Raw genomic sequence first — 23,731 nt, forward strand, 5'->3', positions numbered from 1 at the left:
TAGCGCGGGTATAAAAGAAGCCTCCATGCATCGAATCGGGGCTCAGTTCACTACAGTCGATGGGCGAAAGTCGACTATAAATCCAGATTGCTTTGAGAATAAGTCGTATGTGAAAAAAAGAGACTCTCTTTGTTCACTCTCTCTTTCGCTAAGAGATCGGCAAGTTTAGCATTTTCTGCTACATTTTCACTTTAGCAAGCTAGACAAAGTTATTGTCTTTAGATATCTGCCAAAAAATCCAACATAAATTTGTGTATAGCTTTGTAATAATCGAAAGAGAATGTAACCGAAGAGAGGCTCTCTTTTGCACATACGACCTATTCTCAAAGCACTCTAGAAATAAGCATCCCGGGACAAGCAGCAATAACCTTGGCTTTGGAGGAAGCCGTCGCCGGGATAGCAGCCAGCATCGTGCAGTTGCTGATGCGGCAAGCAGTCATCGTGGCTGCTGTAGGTAGAAGCCTACCCATCGCTGGTGCCTTGTGGATGGATAGTCAACGAGTGAACTATGCAGACCAGACGGACAGTGGTTCGCCAGCCCTTCCCCACCCCCCACCATCGATCAACGGTTAGGATTTGCAGTTGTTACTACAACCAACAATATAAGAGTTATTAAATAGTTTTTGCAACATGTGGTGACGATGTGGGCGAGTGATATCATACGCACCATGCAACCGAAAATCGACGTAAGTTAAGTGCGAATTAGGATCTGTCTCAATTGGATAATTAAACTGAAATTAAACTTAAAAGTGACATTTCAATAATTATCAAATAACCCTGGTCGCAGAGCAAGATTACTTTTGACAGATATCGAATCATTTTCCATCGATGTCCTATTGGAATTGCTGGGTAGCACCAGCCATTCTTATAACGGGATTATTTTTTAATTTTCGAACTGTCACTTTTAAGTTTAATTCTCCAAATGAGACAGAGCCTTAGAAGATGACGCTGTGTAATATTTGTGAATTTTACTCCGCAGCGCGAAGCGGTCGGTTTTTTTAGTTCGGAATTTGGATCCGAAGTGAAAGTGTAGGCTAGCTTTGTAAAATGTTGTGAGGAAGTTTGATTCGGTTAATAAATTTCGTAATTAGTTTGAAGTTTTGTTGACGAATCGTTTAGTGTTGAAAGTGAATATGATTGAGCAGATTCCGCAATAACGGTTTTCGGACCACGACGTGGCCGACTAGCAAGCTGGGCAAATTAAAATGAAACTTGGCAATTCCTTTCGAGGAATTGGCGCAAAAGCCAAGTTTTTAAGCGGAATTTGTTCGTCTTCACTATTTTGATAATTTTATGATGACTCCACCGGAATAAACCGTTACAGGGGAAGTATACGGGAAGTTTTCTAAAACTCTTCTCAAAAATTCTAGGAATAATTTAATTAAAAACGGTTAGCAGTACGGGGTTGGACTTTCCTTCTACTGCATAATAAACGCAATTTTTTGATTTCAAATTTTATTTTATGATTTCATACTTGATACACAGTATAAGAAAAGTCCAAACCCGTACTGCTTTCCGTTTTTAATTAAATTGCTTCTGGAATTTTTGAGAAAAGTTTTAAATAAATTTCCGTATGCTTCCCCGTGCAATATTTTTCAAATATCATCCTTCGACTTCCTCTTCTTCATGCAACCTTTAATCGCACATACCTATCCGCGCCCCATAAAACATCCTACCGGCGTTTCTCTTATTCAGGCCTCGTGTTGTCTCTCACGGAACTGTCACCGTGGAACACATCTATCTCTTTCCTTCCCGTTATTATGCTACGTTCAGACAAGGCAAGTGAATTGAGCAAGTCGCTTGAATCGAACGCGAACTGAACGTGTAAACACCTTAATTCAATTCACTTGAACGAAAAGAAAGTTGAACATGTTCAACTTTTGGCAAGTCAATTGAATTCAACTGAGTTGTTCAATTTACTTGCTCTGTCAAAACGTAGCATTACTCTTAGGAACCTTCAATGCACGCTACGAAACGAGCTATGTAGGTGGAATACAATTGTCATTCCCGTGGGAAGTCCTTCTTTTTTCTTTCTTCTTCTTCCTTTCTGCCTCTTTCTACCCTCCTCCTCTTTCTCCTTTTTTCTTTCTTCTGCCTTCTTCTTTTGTCTTCCATCCTTCTTTTTTCCTTATTGTTTACTTCTATTTATATTAGGAACGACCAGGGTAGATAACGAAAAATCCCTCTGTTTTGGCTTTTCTGGTCATAGAATTTATAAAGCGGAGTGATTCTACAACATCCGACGTTTCGACCCTTGGTTTGGGCCTTCTTTATATATTTATAAATTCTATGACCAGAAAAGCCAAAACAGAGGGATTGTTTACTTCCTTATTCTTTCTTCCTTCCTTCTTACTCGTTCTTCTTTCTTAATTCCTCCTCCTTCTTCCTCTTTTGTTCTTCTTTTTTAATTCTCCTTTCCTCCTCTTCCGTCTTTGTTCCTTCGTCTTTCATCCTTATTTCTTCATCTTTCATCTTTCTTCCTTCATTCTTCTCATTCTTCTTGCTTCATCCTTTTCTTCCTTCTTCTTCATCCGTCTTTCTTCTTACTTCTATCTTCTTGTACCTTTTGTTCCTTCGACCTTTTGTCCTTCCGACCTTCTGTTTCTTTCGAAGCTTTGCCCTTTCGACGTTTTGTGTTATCAAAATGGCCCATTTACTCGCAACAGGTTTTATTCGACGAGGAATACTGTCCCATTGTTCATTATTGAAAATTGGCAAAATTGGAATATGCGCTCAGAAGTTATGTCCAAAATACTATTTTTTATACACAAAACACGCGTAAAAATCTCACTAACTTACTCTTTTTGGTATATTTAATGCATGAAAAAGGCACCAGCACCGGTAGAAGGACGATCCAGGTTTTTTTAAAATAATAAATTGATGTTGGTAAGGAAAATTAAGACTGATACACCTAGCGGTGATTATGCCTTTCTCGATTGAATCGTTTGGTTTCGCCTATAGTGTGATATATAATTTTCTTTACAACTTCCGAACGCGATGACCGATGGGGATTATTTTCAATAGCTATTAACTAGATGTATGTATTTATCACTGCTTCTTTAAAAAAGTGTATCAATCATATTTTATTTACATTACACTGGATTCATGCACTTTTTCAAATGATAAACCCAATAAACTCGCGTTAAAATTCACTTTTAGGCTCGATGCCCACGTAGCGTCTTTTCAACTCTGCGTGCACACGGAGTTAAAAAGACGCAGGTGTGTATCGGAAAAAAGCGTTAACGCAGCGTCACCGCGCCGATGCACACCTGCGTTATTTTAACGCTGTGTGCACGCTGCGTTGAAAAGACGCTACGTGGGCATCGGGCCTTACTCATCGGTTTTCTAGCAGCCACTTGCGGCTCGATGCCCACGTAGCGTCTTTTGAACGCTGTGTGCACACTGCGTTAAAAGGACGCAGGTGTGCATCAGGGGCAGCAGGAACTATGACCAAAGGCTTGACGATCCCTCCTCAGACCATCTGCGAGTTGTGGTGTCTGCCTAGGATGTGGTGGGGTTAGACAGTGGGCTCTGTTAAACATATATAAAAAGTATCCGCAAGCAGGCTCCGCCAAAGCGACCGTGTGCCGCTCAAAGCGTAGAAGCCCAAGTCCTGGTGTTGGGCGGGACGCTAAAACAGACCTGATACGACGGCTCTCCGATGGGAAAAGCGGATGCCTGCAGCATTGAAAAAAAAAAAAACGCGACGTGGGCATCGGCCCTAAGTAGGCAGTCTGTGCAAGATATTTTTTCTTTTGCTCAAAGAAATAGTTTTCTGAATGGACTTACCTATTTTCGCACATTAGATGAACGGATAACAATCACACTATTTCAGCATTCATAATTAGATTCACAACTTTCATTAGTACCTATAATGGCGACTTGATTAACCAAAACTTTTTTGGACAATATTTGAAGCACCCGTTGCCAAAATACAGCTAACGATTTTTGTTTGGATCAGCACATTATAACTGTCTACCTTACGACTTTTTTATTTTATAATGAATTATAATGAACTAGTCGACCCGGCAGACGTTGTCCTGCATAGTAGGCGAAAATGCGCGTTGTGAACTGCCCATTCGAAATTTCCATACGAACCATAATTTTAGTTTTTTACGATTTACTCGATTTTACTGGTAATTTTTGCATGAGAAAATATCGTATAAACCCGTCGGAAACTATAACGAATATTTCTGCTGAAGGAATGATGAAAATCCATCCAGCCGTTATCGTGTTATGCGGATACGAACACAGACCATTTCATTTTTATTATATAGATAATGCACAAACCTTTCATGGGCTAAAAAGCATCCACCACTAGAGCTCAGGTTAGGAAAATTTGCCGAACATTAAGTCAATTTCGCTCGAAACTTTTGATGGCTTAAATAAGAGATTGTGCACAATTGTTGTTGTTTATGACAACTTGGCGTAATGACCAAAAGTAAGCCGTCTGGTGGCATAATTTTAGTTGAAGCTTCATTTTCAATATATGTACGAAGATTTACAACGATAAATGTGCTCAACCGCAGAATATTAGGGTTAAGGTTCGAGCAATATACTCTATTTCAAATAACATATCTGGTTCATTCCGTAGTCCATTCATTAGGAGTTTTGAACGGAAAGATCTGTGTGTGGAGAGAAGTGAAACTAAAAGAAATGTCACGCCTGATTACTTCTTTTGAGCCTTAATTCTTATGATTAACAACTAATATGGACTTATATGGACATATTACACAGAAGAGTGATTTCACATGACAGTAGACTATCTTTATATGCACAATACTGTTCAATAATCGAATTTGCTTACTTAAACGTTAAACCTAGTTTCGGACCCATCGGCCAACATCAGGGTAACAGTACGGTTGTTTATCCAGATCAGCTTGGCCAACCGCATCGGATTGAGCCTCGCTACGTCCGGAATCGGCGCAGTGGAGTACCCTTTGATGCACCGCGTCTGCGATTGTCCAAGCCCGAACATTCCGGTGCTTGTTTGCCAAAACGAGAGCCGGTTCTCTGCGCACGAATAGCTAACCAAGAACTTACCGTCGGGACTGAAGGCAAGGGCTGTTACCGGTTTCGTATGTGCCGGTATCATCTGACACTTGTTCTGCCGCAGCTCGTAGATGGCCAGGTGACCGTTGCTGGCGCCAACTGGAAAGCGATTGAACATTAATCATGATGCATGATGTTAATTATATTCAATGCAATCTTACCAGAAATTCTTCTCGACGCACTACAATGAGATACTTGATTGAACTTGCACATCGAAGGCGAGACTTCAGCGAGCCCTTTGTTCTTTAGATCACCCGAATCAACACAGTGAAGTGTTATGTCCATTACCTGTGTTTTGAGAATAAGACAAGACAATATAAAAATCAATAGAAGTTCATAAACGTAAAACAAAATCTATTGCGGTATTCGCGAAGTCGAAGCTAATTCTGCTCTTCCCTCTTATGGGAAATCCTATTGCTATCTGTCAGAGTTTGAGTGAAACATGGCCGCCATCTCCTCCTCTCTGTTGCTCTACTGTAAAAACCCATAAAAAATTGTCATTGGTTGTGTGAAGAATTTTGCTTCGACTTCGCGAATTCAGTGTCACCTTAAATTTTGCAAGGTAAATATGCCAAATATGCTCCATCGACCACGTGAGCAAAGTTAAGAATCCGCTGATAAATATCCGAATTATTTGCACTAGGCAACCGTGTGCTGCTCAAAACGGGGGTGGAAATTTGCTGGAAAGGACAGAAAGTGTGGAAAAGCGGGCATCGAGTAGCTACCTTCTAGTAAAGCTGTGGCACCACCATGGGAGCTAGAAACCGGAGTATTCGATAAACCATTCATCGGTCACAACTCGACAATCGAATGACAGGAAGAAGGAAGACAGAAAGAAGGAAGACAACAAGAAGGAAGAAAGAAGCAGGAAGAAAGAAAAAGAAAGACAGGAAGAAAAAAGAAGGAAGAAGGAAGACGCAAGAAAAAAAAAAGAAAGAAGGAAGTAGTAAGAAGGAAGAAGAAATAAGAGAGAAGAACGTAGGAAAAAAGAAGAAAAACAAAGAAAGAAGGAAGAAAGAAGAAGAAAAAAAAGGGAGAATTAAGAGAGAAGTATGAAGAAGGAAGAAGAAAGAAGGATGAATGAAGAAAGAGAAATGAAGAAGAAAGAGAAATTAATAAGAAAGAGAAATGAAGAAGAAAGAAGGCAGAAGGAAGAGCGAAGAAGGAAGCAGTAAGAAGGAAGAAGGAAGGAGAAATAAGAAAGAAGAAAAAAGGAAGAAAAGAAGAAGGAAGAAGGAAGAAAGAAAGAAGAAGGAAAAAGGGAAGAGAGAAGTATGAAGATGCAAGAAAGAAGAAGGTAGAAGGAAGAACGAAGAACGAAAAAGGAAGCGAAATAAGGATGGAGGAAGGAATTCTTAAGAAGGATGAACGAAGAAGGTAGATATAAGAAGGGCGAAAGAAGACGTATGAAGAATAGAATAATGAAAAAGGAGGAGGGAAGAATGCAGAAGTGATAAGGAAGAAGGAAAAAGGAATTATGAAAACGAAAGAAGGAAAAGGAAGAAGAAAGAAGGACCACTCGTAAACTGAGGTGAAATTTTTCAAATATTCGGGCAAAGGACCCGTTTGGCCAAATGGTGTTCGGCCAAACGGCATTCGGTCAAATTTCCTGACATCATCCGGTGAGTTCTAGACGGTAAGGTGCGCAACAAACAAGGTCGATCGATCAGGTGGAAGACGATTTGCGGACCCATCGTAGACTGTGTGTCTGGCGACGTGTACCCATAGGTCGAGCGGATAAGAGAACTCATTGTATACTGCACATGCCACTCCGGCTTTAGTTTGAATTGATAATATTCAACACAGAAACAAAATGTTGATTGTACTTACCTCTACCAGTAAATTGGCTATCTCCGTTTGCATCTTGTCGATCAGCATTTCAACGCACTGCAATATTTCCCGCTTGGCACGGTGTAACACGGACTGCGTGATCGGTACACTAATGGCCTGCGCATTCTGCTGCATGGTATTGTAACGGGCCACCTCGCGAGCCATTGTCGTGATGAACGCCGCCGGCCGTGCGGTAGCTATCAATCGCAAAGCATGCCGAGCCGTTCGACAAGCATCGGCTTGGGGTGTCAACGGGAGCTTGTAGTTCAAGCTGGGTATCAAACGATTGGAATCGCAGCACATCTCCAGCAAACCGAGAAGAACCTTACTAACGTCTATGTAAGGTTCCCACACAGTAAAGCCACGCCCAATCAAATCTATGGCAGCTCGGCGCAACGGTGTATAGGCTGGAAGCTTTTGCGAAGACGGAGCTAGCAAGAGATGTGTCAAAGCCATCGACGTCGACCGAGCAAGGTTGTTATTACCAATCCCGAATCCTTCTACAACAGAGCTCTTCCTGCGATTCTCGTTGTTTCGTTTGCCGTCTGACGAAGAAATATCTTGACCGAATTCCGCTCCTATTACACCTAGCAGAACGACTGCCGTCGTTTGCTTGCGTTTTAATTCAGCCAAGCTAGATGGTTTGCGTACTACTTCTTCCTCTTCTTCAGATTCCTCTTCTTGTGTCTCTAAAGGTGGACCCCCAGGAGTTGATACCGGTGAACCAGGATTCGATTGAGTTGATGCCTGTGTCTGCTGAACAATCGGCTCAGTGTGTGTATACATGGGGAGATACTGTGCCCAACTCTCAACTAGTTGCTTCCTACCTTTCTTGCCCATGCGTCCGAGTTCACCAAGCAGCAGCTGTTGAGCTGCTTCACGAATTTCTAAGCAGTGGTGTTGCCAACGACGGGCCATCATTTCCACTTGGGGCCGTTTGAAAGTGTTTGCATCGAGGGCGTCTATCTTCTCGGGCAACAGGAAACAGTGGTGAGTCGAGAGAAGGCTCCAACCTTGCTTGATTTGTGCTTGCTGTTGTGTGTACAGTTCCTCCTGCTCCTCGTCATTTGTCCAGGACGCCTTGGTGGACTGGCGGTGCAGCTTTCGATTTCGTTCTTGCTCAGGGATAAACGTTGCCATGTTCATGGACATTAGTGTGTTGGACATGGATATTAGCGCCAGCAGATGATTGGAGGTCAGAGTGGTGCTGAGTTCCCAGTGCAGCCTGGCCGTGAAAACATCTGTCAGATGCTGTTGACGCATTAGTTCTGCCGTTGAAGAAATCGCTTTTATCTGCTCGGCAGATATCTTAATATCGATATTATTCTGCCATGTTGGAAGCAACAGCGACATGTAGCCACCTTTAGACAACACACCAAACGACACCGGAATCTATTTTCAGTAACGATAAAAAAGGTCACAAGGGTAACACGAGGAACACATATACAACCTACCTTAGGCTTCAGAAGTCCAAGTTGCGTTTCGCAGACTTTGTCCAGATGGGGATCCAGCCCCCATGAATGCAACAGTGACAGTAATAGCTGAGCTACTTCCATAACGTGAGTGGCTTCCATCCTAGGAGCTATCTTCTTCGTAATATCGGATGCATCTACGAATACGTTTCAAAATTGCGGTTAGAAGCTTGATCAATCTTATGGAATTGTGTTCATTATTTCTACAAGGCTTATCGGATGCATCGTTAGAATGTAAGTAGTTCACGTCCAAACAGTTATCCTAGAACCTCAATTACCCGAAGCATTTGTTTAGAAGCGGTTTAATACAAAAGCACTCCAGAATAAAATTAGTTTAAATAAATTACAGCCTGAAAAATATCGACAATTACGACCAGTGATATCTTGTCGTACGGTGTAAGATATTTGGGCTTATTCTACGAGTCGAGTGACGTGAGGTGAGTCGATTTTAGCAATTCTCACGTGAGGTGACCATGTTATTCAAATGGGGCTATACGACTCTTCTCACGTCATTCGAGCAATCTCACGTCACTCCACTCGTAGAATAAGCCCAATTCCCATTTTAAAGCCGTTGAATATTTAGTAACAATGACCTAACTTAAATCTAATTTGTTATTAATTAAGTGGTGAATAATAAGAAGTCTTATTAACTCGACCTGCTACAACATATGTTGCATCATTTATTAACACTAAAGGTTTAATGATTGAACGATCAACCACCTGTTTAAGACATTGTTATTTGTTTAACGACAGTAAGACAAATTGCTTCAATAACTTAAGCAAACGATAATATTGATTATGTATGCAAGACTAGCTTCAAATCTTTGCCTCTTGTCTATATAATTCTCTGTTTCGGACTCCATCTGAGAATCATGTTTCAAAATGTGCAAATATAAGTACATAATCAATCTCTTTCTCCTCACTGTGTTAGGTGCTGACTCAAAAGGTGAAAACCTGTCAAAAATTCAGCGCGGTTTTGATCAGAAGCGGTCTGGAATCTCCTGTAAGTTAGCCGTATATTATATTTCGTTTCCATTGAACAAACCATTATATTCAAATCAATATTACCAGATGTGTTGATCGGCAGTTATTCATACCGAAATCAGGATAACAAGGGTAATAATTATGGTGTTATTTGACGTTAAACAATAAACTGTTTCAAATAAACTGTTTCTGCAGGAAATAATACGGGCAGGATTTTTGTACCTCCTCCTACTACATTTGGTGGAAAACGTGAGATATGAATTTTTAGAAATTTGAACTTATGTTCAATATTTATTAGGTATGTTGTAATACTCTATATATCGTTGATAGGTGTAACTGCATTATCCGGATCAGAGGGAAGTTCCGAAAACAGTTCATGTGAGTTTATCTATAATTAAGGTAATCATTATGTGAATTGGACTTTACCAGATTTTTATCTGGGTAATCCGGGACACTTTTTGTTCTTTATAATTTGTGATTTTATTTGCGATCCTGTGGGTTCATACAAACCTTGTTTTCAGGACAAAACATTACCTTCGATCTCCGAAAATTTTAACGGTTCTTCTTCTTCTTCTCATTGGCATTACATCCCCACACTGGGACAGAGCCGCCTCGCAGCTTAGTGTTCATTAAGCACTTCCACAGTTATTAACTGCGAGGTTTCTGAGCCAGGTTACCATTTTTGCATTCGTATATCATGAGGCTAGCACGATGATACTTTTATGCCCATGGAAGTCGAGACAATTTCCAATCCGAAAATTGTCTAGACCGGCACCGGGAATCGAACCCAGCCACCCTCAGCATGGTCTTGCTTTGTAGCCGCGTCTTACCGCACGGCTAAGGAGATAGTATGGGGACGAATAGTAGGCATCGTTAAAAACGGAAGCATTTTTTCTCGCGTGTGACATTTTGTCTTGTTTAAATTTTGAAAAATTGTTGGTGTACAAATATTAACTTCCGCGGGTAAGAATGGCCGAACCCCAATTTAACCTACACCCCCGAGGGAGACCATACGGTCATGACGGCGTCCGTTAGCCGATCGTGCTTTCTTCGGGTCAATGACGTACATCGTAATCGCTGACAATAGTGCTAAAGTCAAACATGATACCAGCTCACTGGTCGGTGGGAAACTGGTAACCAGTGTCGCCGGCATTGCTGGAGATCTTTCTGAATTATCACCTCTCGGAAGCGAAGCGCTGCCAAGCCTTTAAATTGTGGGTAAAGTAGTCAGCTGAGCAAAGGTAAGATACCTTAAGTTTGTTTGCCTTTGCCCTTACGTTTCCCAGACAATTACATTGTCCGCATTAAGGAAGAACATACGTTGCAGGGGCCCTCCTTAGCCGTGCGGTAAGATGCGCGGCTACAAAGCAAGACCATGCTGAGGGTGGCTGGGTTCGATTCCCAGTGCCGGTCTAGGCAATTTTCGGATTGGAAATTGTCTCGACTACCCTGGGCATAAAAGTATCATCGTGTTAGCCTCATGATATACGAATGCAGAAATGGTATCCTGGCTTAGAAACCTCGCAGTTAATAACTGTGGAAGTGCTTAATGAACACTAAGCTGCGAGGCGGCAATGTCCCAGTGTGGGGATGTAATGCCAATGAAGAAGAAGAAGAATGAAGAAGAAGAAGAATGAAGAAGAAGAACATTCGTTGCAGTGATATTCTTATATCTAATTGCCTAGGCCAAGAAATCTTCAAGATATTTTGAAAAGTTTTTATTGTTGAGAAAATTATTTTGAGCTTTTTAGTAGAATGTTTTCACTTGTCATAAGACGGGTTTGTACGGTCCCATTTAGTTCCGCCACTTGCTTGTGCCTTGACAGATGCGTGTTTCGGCCTCAACGGTGGGGTCGTCTTCGGTGTCTCGTACTTGACTCGACTCGACTCGAGTGCGAGCAGTGCGAGACACTGGGGACGGCCTTGCTGTTGGGGTCGGGGTACGTGTCTGTCGGGGTACGGTTGAGTGGTGGAATTGAGTGGGGTTGTGCAGACCCGTCTTATGACAGGTGAAGTTTTTATTGTTAAATTCAATAACTTATTATAATCAATATTTTCAGAATATGTATCGATTTTATTATACTTATCATATTCTTTACATTTGTTTCATTCCCATTCCCATGTCGAAAAACGAGTTCAAATGATCAAATATAGTTTGTTTAAATCATCAATGATCATAGTTTGTGTATAAGGTATAATAGTAAACATAATTTGGACAATTAGAGTGAAATCAGTAGTGATTCAGTTTCATTTGTTGATCAAAATCATTATCATATCAGGGGGGAAGGGGAATTTAATTTCTTTTTGCTCTTTTTTCGTTTCAGAGAGCGAGCAAAGGCGCTTAAACCTAGGCTATTAGCCAGGGCAAGGCTAATACCTTCGCCCCATCCGAGGAAAATCATTGGCAAGGATAATGGAGTGACATAAATTTCTCCCAACGTATTTCCACAAATTTTCTATCATTTGCTTATAATGATCCAATTCCTTGACATCTATGAGGGCGTCGGTGAGTCGCTGGCCTCTCGTTAAGTAGATGTCATATCATCATTTCCTTCCCTTTCCTAGTAACGGAGAAGATGGGCGTGGCCGGCAATGATAGCTTTCATGTTTTATCATTTTGGACCCCCAATTGGATTTCCATTGAATCCCAAATGGAAATCCATAAGCAATTGGGGTAAGAAAGGTAAAGAATATACATGACAACTATCAGTATGCAATCTACGAAATACTCCGTTACAACAACGCAACGCGTCTTACCGCACGGCTAAGGAGGGCCGTGCGATAAGACGGTACCCCATTCATATTAACGGAGTTCATTTTTTAATTTATAACTATTATAACTTCTGGTTACTCTATGAGCATCAGATGAACCGGTTTCTGGCTGCGCTGTTTGCTGTTTTGATTCTGCGTTCCATTTCAAGATATTCCATTTTTCTTTTCGCCAATCCACATGCTAAATGATGTTTGCAAGGAGTAATTCTCGCTGGACTTTTGATAGAAAAAACATACACCTGAGATTTATTGAAACAATGCACAATATAAGATAAGCTTTCCATCGATGTATTAATATTCAAAATCGGTGGTTGCGAACCTGGCAGAAAAATAGTTTTTAAAAAGAAATTCAAGATGGCGGCCAAATTCAATATGGCTGCTTCTATTTTTATTATTGCAAATTGAGGATACACTCTTCCTCTTTCCAACGATATGCTGATCTCTACAATCGGTTGAGAAATGTTGGAGTTATGATAATTTTGGTGAGTCAAGAATTGACAAAAATCGAGGGGTTCATTAAAACGACTTCGTGTATAACTAACGAGGGGTTCATCTTTCTGAAGAATTTAACTCGGATCATTAATATACTCGCCGAAAGCTTTCGAAAGAATATAAATTTAGACATTTTTAAGAACCTCGTGTAAATAGTGGCCCGGTTTCAGCGAGAATTACTCAAGGCGACTCCAGTAGGATTGGACGGCAGAATAGAGCTAAGAAACTATAGAGGAAGCTTGTCGCTGTCGTCAGTGGCGAAACATCTTTTGCTGGCAGGGATAAAGCACTAAATGCCAACGAAGGAAAAATCAGTACGTTTTGACAGATAGGTACCCAACATGTTTGAGGACGATAACAAAGGGAACCGCAGCGACAATCGTATCCTATAGTTTATTACCTCTATTGACGGCAGCCACAAAGGGGACCCAATTACAATGAGTGAAGCAAAAAACAATTCTTTTGACGATGCGTTAGGCATGGAGGTGGTAAACCCCTTTGCCAAGGGGGTTTTGGCGAGGTCTCTTCCCTGGAAGGGGGAGACCGGAGTGCCGGAGGCTGCAACTAGCAGCAACGGAGTCTCCCACAGTAATGTGATATAGCCCTATCAGCACGCCCGGGCCGGGCCGGGATGCGAGTGGTCGCCGAGCAACTCGATGATATTATCGTGTTCGCGAACGCAGGGCAGAACATCAGAAAGGAACTGAAACAGAACCTTCGGATGCTCCGCCAGGCTATTCGAGTCGCAAGACAATAACAGGATACGTTTATCAGACGGGTGGTGGGAAAAAAGGCTGGCAAAGGTGCCCAAACCGAAGCCTTCTCCTTCCTTGGGGTAGCGACTATGCCCCAAGAGGCGATTGATTTCGCCCTGACTGCCAATGAAGAAAAGACTGCGCCTAACCCGAAACGGCCCATGCAGCAATCCGGCGAAGGCGCTCAGAGCAAAGCCAAACGACGTATGACCATAAAGGCCAAACGTCGTCTGGACGGAGCAGATCGGGGTGCAGAGGAGCCCGAAGGGTGTCGACTCGAGAAGGTGAAGTCGCCGGGCCGCTAGAGGGTATTAGCCGGCCTGTGCCGGAACGCAGGCTAGTGGGACTGACAACAGGAAGCTGGCCCAAGAGGTCGTCACCCAAGGACGACGCCGAGGTGAGGTCGTTGGGGGCGGAAGTGACCCTCCAGTGCAAGCAACTGGACTAGATCACAAACGCGGACAACGTCGTCTCTGCCGTCAGAGACCAGTGCGGTACAGAGGTCGAGAGGACCTCTGTACGCCTAAGAGGCGGTCCATTTGGCAACCTACCTTAGGTTACCGGTTGCGACGGTAGTAGTCTTTCTCTGTTATTATTACAAAAATATATCAAGCTTACTTCTGATGTCTTGGCAGATATCTTAAGACAAAAGCTTTGTCTAGCGTGCTGAACGACAAATGTAGCAAAAATGCAAAACTAGCTAATATATTAGCGAAAGAGAGCGCGAACAAAGAGAGCCTCTCTTTTGCACATACGACCTATTCTCAAAGCAATCAAAAATTAACATTTTCATCGACGGATGCACACTCCACAAGCTTTACTCCGGTTGACTGACGAAGTAATCCAAATTCACGGATTTAGCCACTGTCTTGAAAATGCGCCTCCAATCTATTCCATGCTTCCTTCGCGGTCCTCGCTTGCTGCATCAGGCTGTAGTTAACAAGGCCTGGACTCATAATCTAACAGCTCTGTTTGCAACGAGTGTACAAACAACAACGATTTATTAAGCGAATAATAATTCATTATAGGTTTCTAACAATTTCAAAATTACATGTACATGGGACTAATAAAAACTTTTCTTCTTCACGGACTAACTGTCATACTATAAATACTAGCGTCTTGAAAAATATTATTAAATTTGTTTTCAAAAATGTAGATAGAAGGTTTACAAATGAAATAAAAATATATTAATATTGAGATTAGAAAAACGTGGTCTAGCTAGAACGTGGCTATGTGTTAAACTGTAAACAACTCAATATCAACAATTTGTGAGCTAAACAGCCTAATTGTCCGATTATAAACCATTAAAAATAATAAATATTTATTATTATTCATTGTAGCAAACACAATAATCAATTATATTCGAAATAAACCCTGGACACCGCCTATTGGCACAGGTAAGTTTGAATAGTTTTGAAAAACGAAAAGATACACGAACAGTAGAATGATTCAAATTTTGACTATTTTATTCTCTTATGCCTAAACAATGATATTTGCGGTTTTAATAATCTTCCTGAATTTAAAGCTAATTTGGTTGTTATTTTACTGAACACGCGCAGTTTGAAGTTTGTATGGTAATTGCTATAGAAATCGCCACTTGTAAAAACCCATTTCGTGAGGTGACCTATAAACTATTTTAATACAATCAACTCTTTGACTTCATAGAAAACTTCCTAAGCTGGAAGACAGTTGTTGTGGCGAAGCGATCTGACTTTTGTAAGCAAAGTTATGATTATGAAGAAACAAAAATGCCCATTATTGATATAATAATTGATGTTATTCTTATGCGTGTTAAATTGAATTTTACACGTTTCAGTATTTTCTAAATAACTTTTTTTTTGCAAGCATCAAATCGTTTCGCATCGCAACAAAGACGATATGTTCCCTTGCAGATTTTCCTATGCTGCCAACGCACTCACATATTTTTAGAACTTCATGAGCAACCTTGCGGAACGGGTTTCCACAAAATTACTGTTTTCAAAGCAATTTTCATACGCACTTCAAGCTGCACGTGATCAGTCAAATTACTTTCAAATTAGCTAAAATCTTAGGAGGATTATTAAAAGAGAAAATATTATCGCGAAAATGGTCATGAGATTACTGAAATATGATGGTATCGTGAAGCTGAAATCATACTACAGAAACAAAACTTGTCTTTCAGAATTAACATGTGAGTTTGAATAAGGCCGATAAGCGATAAGTAACAAAACATACAAGAATACATTCCTGAAATTTTATCATATTTAGCGATATTTCAATTGTCCACTAAACTGAAATATCATAATGTTAAAATATAGGTCTATTATGTTTATTATCTTGGATGGCTAAAATAATTTAAGCAAAATAATTGTTTTATATAAGAAATGTAAAATTTTCATTTCAGAAGCTCAATGTTCGAAATTTTTGGATGAAATCGCCCAGCTGAAGAAAACACTGCAAGAGCAGTCAGATTTAATAAAAAATCTAACACAGAAAAGCGATAAATCCGTAAAACAAACAACTGAGAAAGCTGTAATCAAAAAAGGTTCCAAGAAAACAACGCCAGACAAATTAGCCCATAAGGATGTGTACTTCAGTTCGCGAAAAACGTACGACGAGATGATCAAGCTGTTCGACAAAACCACATTAAACGGTCTCCACCCTAAGCTTCGAACAAATGCCGATTATTACCTTCATCATTTGAAAATGAATCTACTTGTGCTAACAAGCAATATTCAAGGCTTTTCTAAGGTGAAAAATTTGCTAGTTTACAAATAACGTAATCCAGATTTGTTTATTATTCCATACAGATAGAAGACTGCTTCAGCACGTTCCTGAGTAGAACCCAACAACTGCGCGAGTACATGGCATATTATTATGGTAGCTGCAAGGGCCACTATGAGCAAACGTGTAATAGGAATGCGCTGGTAACCTACCAGGATGGTTTACGTGAACTGGAATACATGATCGCCGAATGCATCCGTCAGCGAATCAACTAAAGTTCTATCATAATATGATGTATTGAACCAAAAAATGTCCACAAGACACGATAACAAATGAGGAATAACGAAAGATTGCGATGGTGGGTGCAGTAAATACGATGAGTTTAGGTGCAGTAACGAAACTTACCCTTACCCGTATCACCAACATTTTTTACCACACTGTCTAACTTGGCTTGCACCTTTGTTTGAACGTTCTCTGCACCTTCCTTCATTTTGGCAAGTATACCTGTATAGAAATTTTGGATAGTTATTTCACCTAGTGGAATTAGACACGTCTTCTTTCCATCGAAGCAAGCAAGCAATTACAATATATTTATTCTTAAAAACAGCTACATTGACAAACGTATCATCATGAGCTCATGCTGAAAAATAATACTATTTCATTCACAGTGAAAAAAAATTAAAACTAAAAGACAAATATTATCGATTTTTTTCATTGTTTTGGCGAAATGCTTGTGACAGTGATATATCCATAAATATTAAATATACAATAAATATACAACGAATAATGAAAATAACTGTTTCATCTTACAATGCTACCCTTAATTCTAAATCAATCGTTTCATATTATACATATTTTAATCTCTGGTGTTGTAGGAAGTGGCTTGACAATAACTTTTTTTTTAACTTAAACAAATCTTCTTCTCAATATTCGGAACGAAATTTTCTATTGAAATTTTCGTTGGAAACAAATTAAATTCAAAATACATCAAATAATGTAAAGAATTTTATGCGTTGCGTCATTTCACCCCTCAAGTGCATTTTAAACCATAATTCCCTACCCGAGCAGGAGCGACGACCTTGATAACAGAATTTGGTATGAAGTAGGTAAAATACCAAAAAATAATACCAAAAACTTATATGCAGAATACTTGAGGCATACCATGCTTAGGTATTTCAATACCAAACGAATAATAATTGGTTATGCATTTGGTATTTAATAACTAAGTTTGTTATGGCTTAAGTATTGTGCATATTAGTTTTTGGTATTATTCCTTTGGTATTTTACCTCTTATGCAGGGCTAGTTCATAACAGAGTATGGTATCAATAACAGAATTAGGTATTATTGAGCCAATTTCTCCTGCTCCGGCACCCATTCACCATTCGCCTTTCAATCAGTTCAACAATCGACTGTGCCAAACACAAATCAAATGGACCACGCATGCATGCTGTTCCTCGCCCGTTGATGGACTATACTGCCTGTAATCGCATAACTGTCCCATATGACTAGGAAATCCAGCAAAGATGGGACAAATATGCGATTATAGGCAGTATAAACTGTTTGAGGGCTGTGAAACTTTGCGGTGCTTGATTGAAAAACATGTGTTAACGTGCCATGCATGTGTTAACTCGAGATGCAACAGGGAAATGGAAGAAAACGAGATTTTCATGAATGCAGTAGCAAAATCGGTAGTGCGCAGAAGTCCCTTTACAGAACTTCATATTTCCATTTGACTTTTCATCACTTTTGAGTTTACTCAATGAATAGTACTCTCATAAATCATAATAAAAATTGCGACATTTTATGTTCATGAGTGCAAAATATACCAAGTCATGTGAGTCCCATATTTAATGTACCCGCATAATAGCCTTATTAAGAGTTAACATCTCCTGAATCACGAAACTAAACAATGTTTCGATCAAACTAAATCGTTTCACGATAATCTAAAGAATGCTGAACAACTCAGCAAAAATTCAACAAGATATGATGATGATTAAATTTTTTCGAAGATTTTTATGGATTGGAATGCGGTTTTGAACTTCATTGTCTTTTATCTCAGTATGCGAAAAGAATGGTATGAGACTGATATGCTAGTGAGGACAGTATACACAAAGCCATTCCTTGTCAAGCTACCATGCGTAAATGGTCAAGCAGTTTGACCAACATTGACTCCACCTCTCGTTTGTTCAAACATTCATCATCCATCGGGGGTCCCGTTGCGTAGTTGGCTAGACGTTCGCCTTATAAGCGAATGGTCTTGGGTTCGATTCCCAGCCCCTCGTTACCCTCGTTACCACGTTACCCGGATTAAATGGCAACCGAACAATGCAACGATTATTGGATACCCGACATGGACAAACGGACACAATGGACTCACGACAACAATAACGAATAATGGATATCTATAAATATATTCTGGGTGCGTCCTGTACAGGAGAATACCATAATAGATCTCGGCACAGTAGCGGTTAAGTAACACAGAGTGCCTACCAAATAAATAAAGGAATAAAAAAACTCAAAGGTTCAGCCCAATCGGGTTGTACGCAAAGGTGACGTTGAACTACGTAGCTGTATGTAATCTACAGGTTTTCGACTACCGGATTCCCCCGCTTATCCGGACCTCGCTAGTCCGACGACTCGTTAGTCCGGATCTCGATAATTCGGAACTTTTCGGATTAAAAAGTATCAACACCCATTTAAACACATTATGCTGTCAGTTTTCTAATTTGTGCTGTGATTTTGTTTTGGTTCATTTGTATGGATTTGACAGTCGGATTAACGAGAGAAACCTCGATAGTCCGGCCATACATTTGTCGGATCAGCGGGGGGATACTGTATTCTGTGCGATGAGATCAAAGCAAGCGTTTTTCAAGCCCAGTCTGAATCTACTTTCGATGTGATGTATATAATTTTTGGTCCAACATTTGAAAATGATTGTTGATTCATTGTTGACATTAAGTTGGTACTAATTAGGTTTATATTATTTTAAATGATAATCGATTACACAATTAGAAAAGCACAAGCCTGGCTGATAGTGTACAGCTGCAACCATCACCGACGCAAACTGCTACAGAGACTTAAGCCCCAAACGCAATAGGGGAAACTGGGGTAATATGCACCCCCGGGGCAAAACGACCCTTTGACGTTTTTGAGTACATTTTCGGCAGATTTTCATGAGTGTGCACAACAGGGCATGTAGTTCTTATCTCGAACTATGAGTCTAGCAGTAAACATTCTTGAAAAATTTTCTGGAACACCGCCAAAAAAAGCCAAAAGGTCGTTTTGCCCCGGGGGTGCATTTTACCCCAGTTTACCCTACAACGGAACGGCAACGGAAACGGAAAATTTGACAGTTAGCCCATATATTTTCTGTCAAATTTTCCGTTTCCGTCGCCGTTCCGTTGTATTGCGTTTGGGGCTTTACCACCCATCGCTAAGTCAGTCTAAGCCCCTGGTTGCTTATTACAGAAAAACCCATTGCTAAAGCTGGGCAGTCAACGGCGTTATTGATAATAATAATTATTCCTTCACGTGAATTGCGTCGGACTTAGCGTTTACTCCGACAGACACCTACGAATCATCAAAAACGAGCCAAACAAAGTTTACCAGAACCACCAGAACGCATTCACTGCAGCAGCGAAGAAGATTCCTAGCCCCTCTACTGCATCAACAGACGTAAGCAAGAAGCTATCGTCAAATGCCCCCAAGCTTTCCAAGGAAAACGCACGTTTAAGTTAGCATAAACAAACTGCACCAGCTAAAAGCCCTGTAATGGCGACATAAAAAAAAACTTTCAATGAATAACTAAAGAAATGCTGATAAATTACTAAGTTGAAAAGTAGGCCAAGTTCTAGTTGGAATGTAGTGCTATGGTAGAAGAAGCTTGCGATGCACTTACGAGATTGACTGATTTACCGAAACCAAATGCTAAACTGTTAGCAAGTTTTTAATAGTAAATATTATCATACATAGATATTGTAACACACTAGAGTCGGTTTTTACGCGGAAGATATGGGCCGCGTAAATTAAAACAACGTAAAAAACCGCGTAAATCCCAAAGTATGTCTGAAGGAACCGCGGAAATCCAGAAACTCGCGTGAATAAAAAATCGCATAAAAAACGATTCCTGTAAAAATAACCGCGTAACAAACGACTTCAGTGTACATCGGGTATGAAGCGTTGACTCTTCCTTGATCGAATGGTTTAAGAAAATTGAAAATCCATCGTATCGAGCAAAGTAAACAAATGCTTGTTGGTAAGGTGGAAGTATTGTTATCGCCTGATGATTATTATGGCGAACTAAAACTCATGAATTGAAATGTATTAGATTTGTTCTAGAAACAGCTTCAAAAAACTTCAATACACCCCCCAATAAAGTTGCAACAAGAAACTCACGTGTTTTCACTCTGTAGGTGACTTTGGTTATCGAATTAAAAAGCTTTTGAAGTGATCACTCCCGTGAAGTCACTTGAAGGGTTGAACAAAAATGAAAGTTTTCAACATAATAACAAGAGCATCGTTTAGAATAAGAGTAAGAAGATCCTCTTTGCGCAACTCTATATAATCGACTCTGGCTCAAACATGTTCGCCGAACCTTGACTCCAACCCCCCGAATACTTAAACCAAAATCAAATCGTTTTAATTTTTTCCAACCGAACCGCCAACTGCCAAATGGTTGTTCGAACAACTTCACACACGTTCAAACAAAGCAGCAATCGAAGCGTTTTCTTGGGGGTGGAGTCAATGTTCATCAAACTGCTTGACTGGTGTGTACTCTGCATAATAGTTGTTAATAATGTCGCCGGATCCTATAGTTAACAGCTGAGCAGAATAGATACGTTTGCGTATTAGTTTTCTCTAATATTTAAAATGTTTGTAATAGCATCTGCATCAATTGAATGCATCGAATTGTTCGAACTCGCTGGCTACCCACTTAGCTAGGATTTTCACACTATCGCTCCAGGTGAGAGAGCTTCCTGATGAATGGAAGATGTTGCACATGTTTCCCATTTACAAAAAAGGCGATAAAAGAAATGTACAACCGAGGCATCACATCCCTACACACTTAACCCATTTCACCGTATTCGGTAAATTTTACCGAAATCTCAACAACAGAACTGTTCGGTAATTTTTTTTACAGATTTTTTGTATTTTTTCCATTGCTCAACTGTCAAAATAACCGAAAATCAGTTAAATTTTTACCGAACAGTTCTGCTGTTGAGATTTCGGTAAAATTTTACCGAATTCGGCGATTTATTTTAAGTGTGTATGTTCTTGCTCCAAAGTATTCGAGATAATCATGAATGAGGTTTTATTCAGTACCAGTAAGGCTCTGTCTCATTTGGAGAATTAAACTTAAAAGTGACAGTTCAAAAATTAGCAAATAACCCAGTCATAAGAATGGCTGGTGCTACCCAGCAATTCCAATAAGACGTCGATGCAAAATGATTCGATATCTGTCAAATGTAATCTTGCTCTGCGAGCAGGGTTATTTGATAATTATTGAAATGTCACTTTTAAGTTTAATTTCAGTTTAATTCTCCAAATGAGACAGACCCTAAAGCGTACATCTCTACTGCACAGAACGACTTCTATCCAAAGCGATCTGTAGAAACGAATTTAATAGTTTGTTTCACTGTGTGTTCACCATGGACTCCGGTGGTCAAGTTGATGCAGTTTATACGGATTTGAAAGCAGCGTTCGACCGCGGAATATTGCTTGCAAAGTTAGAACAACTTGGAGTTAGTCGCTATCTAGTGTGCTGGTTCAAATCATATCTGTCAAACCGTTTGCTTTCTGTGAAAATCGGTTCTTCACAGTCTGAATACTTCTCCAATACTTCTGGTGTACCACAAGGAAGTAATCTGGGGCCTCTCTTGTATTTGGATTGTATGTTTATTTGCATGCTCCAATTATGTGCATAAAAATAAATTAAAAATCACAACATATCAGAGTTGCCCGCACAAACGCGTGTCTTGTAAATACACTAACAGTTTCTTTGCGCTACCTTTAGCTGGCACTCCTCAACAGCCACTATAAACAGCTCCATAGCTTGCAACTTCCGCAGGGGTGACAATTCCATGGCTATTAGAAGATCGGTGGCCGAGCTCCTTAACAGAGATTTCCCCAACCACGAACACAGGTTTACGGATTGGTCGGTCTCGGGCCGCGGAGTCGGCATTGGGGTAACCGGGACTGGTTTCACTGTGTCGGACAGCCTCCCGGATATGTGTGTGCAGCATATTTTCTTTGTGCAGCATCTCGTCCTTTCTGACTCTGCCAGTGACCTTTGCCTGGATTCCGGGGCACTGCGGAGTGCCTGGAAACATCACGGCAAATCTCCTTGCCGGAGTCGGATATATATCAGGGCCAGCGGTTTAGGACATCCGTGCCATTGGAAGACGTAAAAACCTGGATAAAGAAAGCCGTACGAGAAAACTGGGAAAGTTCCTGGTTTGCCACAACATCTGGATACCTTCGGAAAATTGAGGGGACCACATCCGCATTGACAGACCTATCCAACCTGAAAGAACAGCAAAACATTTCCCGGCTCTGAACCGGACACACTTCGATGGGAGCCCTTTTCATACAACCTGCGACGTCTGTGATGTTCGCAACACCGTTGAACATTATGTCTTTCGATGCCCCAAATATCAGGCTCTCAGGGATACCTACGGGATACCTGTTAGCATCAGGGATGCACTATCCGACGACGCTGCCAGCACCGCCGCCCTCATCTCATTCTTAAAAGATGGGGGCCTGTGCAATTAACAGTTTCAAGGGGCTTTTCGAGGTCAATCTTGGAAGTAAGCTCCCACAACACGAGGCTTTCGGGCATTCCTTGGTTACCCCAAGGCTATAAGTCCCCACCCCTCCAGTGACCGGGGTGCCCGGAAACCCCATCCCGGGTGCTAAGTCCCTCGCAACATAAACCACCAATTTCAACAAGGTCAGCTGGGGGGGCCTCGCACTTCCCCAATTCCATTACGGTCGCCTCATCAGCATAGCCAGTCTTTTACCGCAGCAATGCAAGAACGAATATGCTGCTGTCAAACCATTTCAGAGCTCTGAAGCTGATATCCAGCATTCTGATCTTATTTATTTCATTTTCCTGCGTTCTGCATACCTTAAATTACGTTCGGATACATTTGGATGACCAGAAGGAATAAAAGGCTCGCTACAATTGGGGTAAGTCTTCCGCCTCAAGCCGTTTCAATTATCTCCGGAGAGCAGCGCACTCAACGTCACTTGGACCTATATTATTACTACCAAGGATTATCTGGATCTTCCCGTAGTTGGATGTTTTAAACTTTATCGTTTGTTATGTTATGCCATAGTTTTCTTTTCATCGACCATTTTAAGTCATTAACCATTTCTATTCAAGTTTTAAAGCGTTAGTAAGAGGTTTTAAAATGTTCATATATTATGTTTATTTGTATTGAAATTCGTCAATGGAAGGTCCCACGATTGGACCTGCCCGCTCCCCCTGCTAAGTGCCCCTGGCCTTGGCATTCACGACGAGTGAAGAACCTAAAAATTTTAAAAATTCACATAAATCAAGAAAAAAAAAATGGTGGTGCTGATGTTGTTCTCAGGTTGCTCTTTTTCATGGGGATCTTTTTTAGTAGAAAAGTTGGGTCAGCCACGCGTGGCCAATCCACAACCGTGTT

General features: G+C 40.7%; 2 protein-coding genes across 6 annotated transcripts in view; one reads left to right on the forward strand and one right to left on the reverse strand.

The window, feature by feature from the left end:
- Nucleotides 1-23,731, reverse strand: part of LOC134211996 (WD repeat-containing protein 7) — a 37,092-nt gene that overhangs the window by 5,454 nt on the left and 7,907 nt on the right. For 2 of the 5 annotated variants that reach the window (XM_062689449.1, XM_062689447.1), the window contains 5 exons: nucleotides 16,466-16,564; nucleotides 8,337-8,491; nucleotides 6,883-8,274; nucleotides 5,214-5,340; nucleotides 1,734-5,151 (listed from right to left, as the gene is read on the reverse strand). In XM_062689449.1, the coding sequence (XP_062545433.1) occupies nucleotides 4,808-5,151; nucleotides 5,214-5,340; nucleotides 6,883-8,274; nucleotides 8,337-8,491; nucleotides 16,466-16,564 (2,117 nt within the window). In that variant the 3' untranslated portion in view covers nucleotides 1,734-4,807. Of the gene's footprint in view, nucleotides 1-1,733; nucleotides 5,152-5,213; nucleotides 5,341-6,882; nucleotides 8,275-8,336; nucleotides 8,492-16,465; nucleotides 16,565-23,731 lie in introns of those variants that run through there. The other 3 variants (XM_062689451.1, XM_062689450.1, XM_062689448.1) reach the window with 2 other exon arrangements.
- Nucleotides 9,201-16,856, forward strand: LOC134211998 (uncharacterized). Its single transcript, XM_062689454.1, has 7 exons — nucleotides 9,201-9,357; nucleotides 9,426-9,470; nucleotides 9,534-9,587; nucleotides 9,669-9,716; nucleotides 14,698-14,754; nucleotides 15,741-16,087; nucleotides 16,147-16,856. Exons 1-7 carry the CDS (start codon nucleotides 9,237-9,239, stop codon nucleotides 16,333-16,335), a joined length of 861 nt encoding a protein of 286 aa, XP_062545438.1. The 5' UTR covers nucleotides 9,201-9,236; the 3' UTR covers nucleotides 16,336-16,856.

This window comes from Armigeres subalbatus, chromosome 2 (assembly GCF_024139115.2).
Source record: "Armigeres subalbatus isolate Guangzhou_Male chromosome 2, GZ_Asu_2, whole genome shotgun sequence".
Classification (NCBI taxonomy): domain Eukaryota; kingdom Metazoa; phylum Arthropoda; class Insecta; order Diptera; family Culicidae; genus Armigeres; species Armigeres subalbatus.

Excerpts from the sequence above, each read along its gene's own strand:
- LOC134211998 (XM_062689454.1), top strand. The coding sequence starts at position 9,237 with ATGTGCAAATATAAGTACATAATCAATCTCTTTCTCCTCACTGTGTTA. Across the intron at positions 9,471-9,533 it reads CCGAAATCAGGATAACAAGG|GAAATAATACGGGCAGGATT; the intron begins GTAATAATTATG and ends CTGTTTCTGCAG. Across the intron at positions 14,755-15,740 it reads GACACCGCCTATTGGCACAG|AAGCTCAATGTTCGAAATTT; the intron begins GTAAGTTTGAAT and ends TTTTCATTTCAG.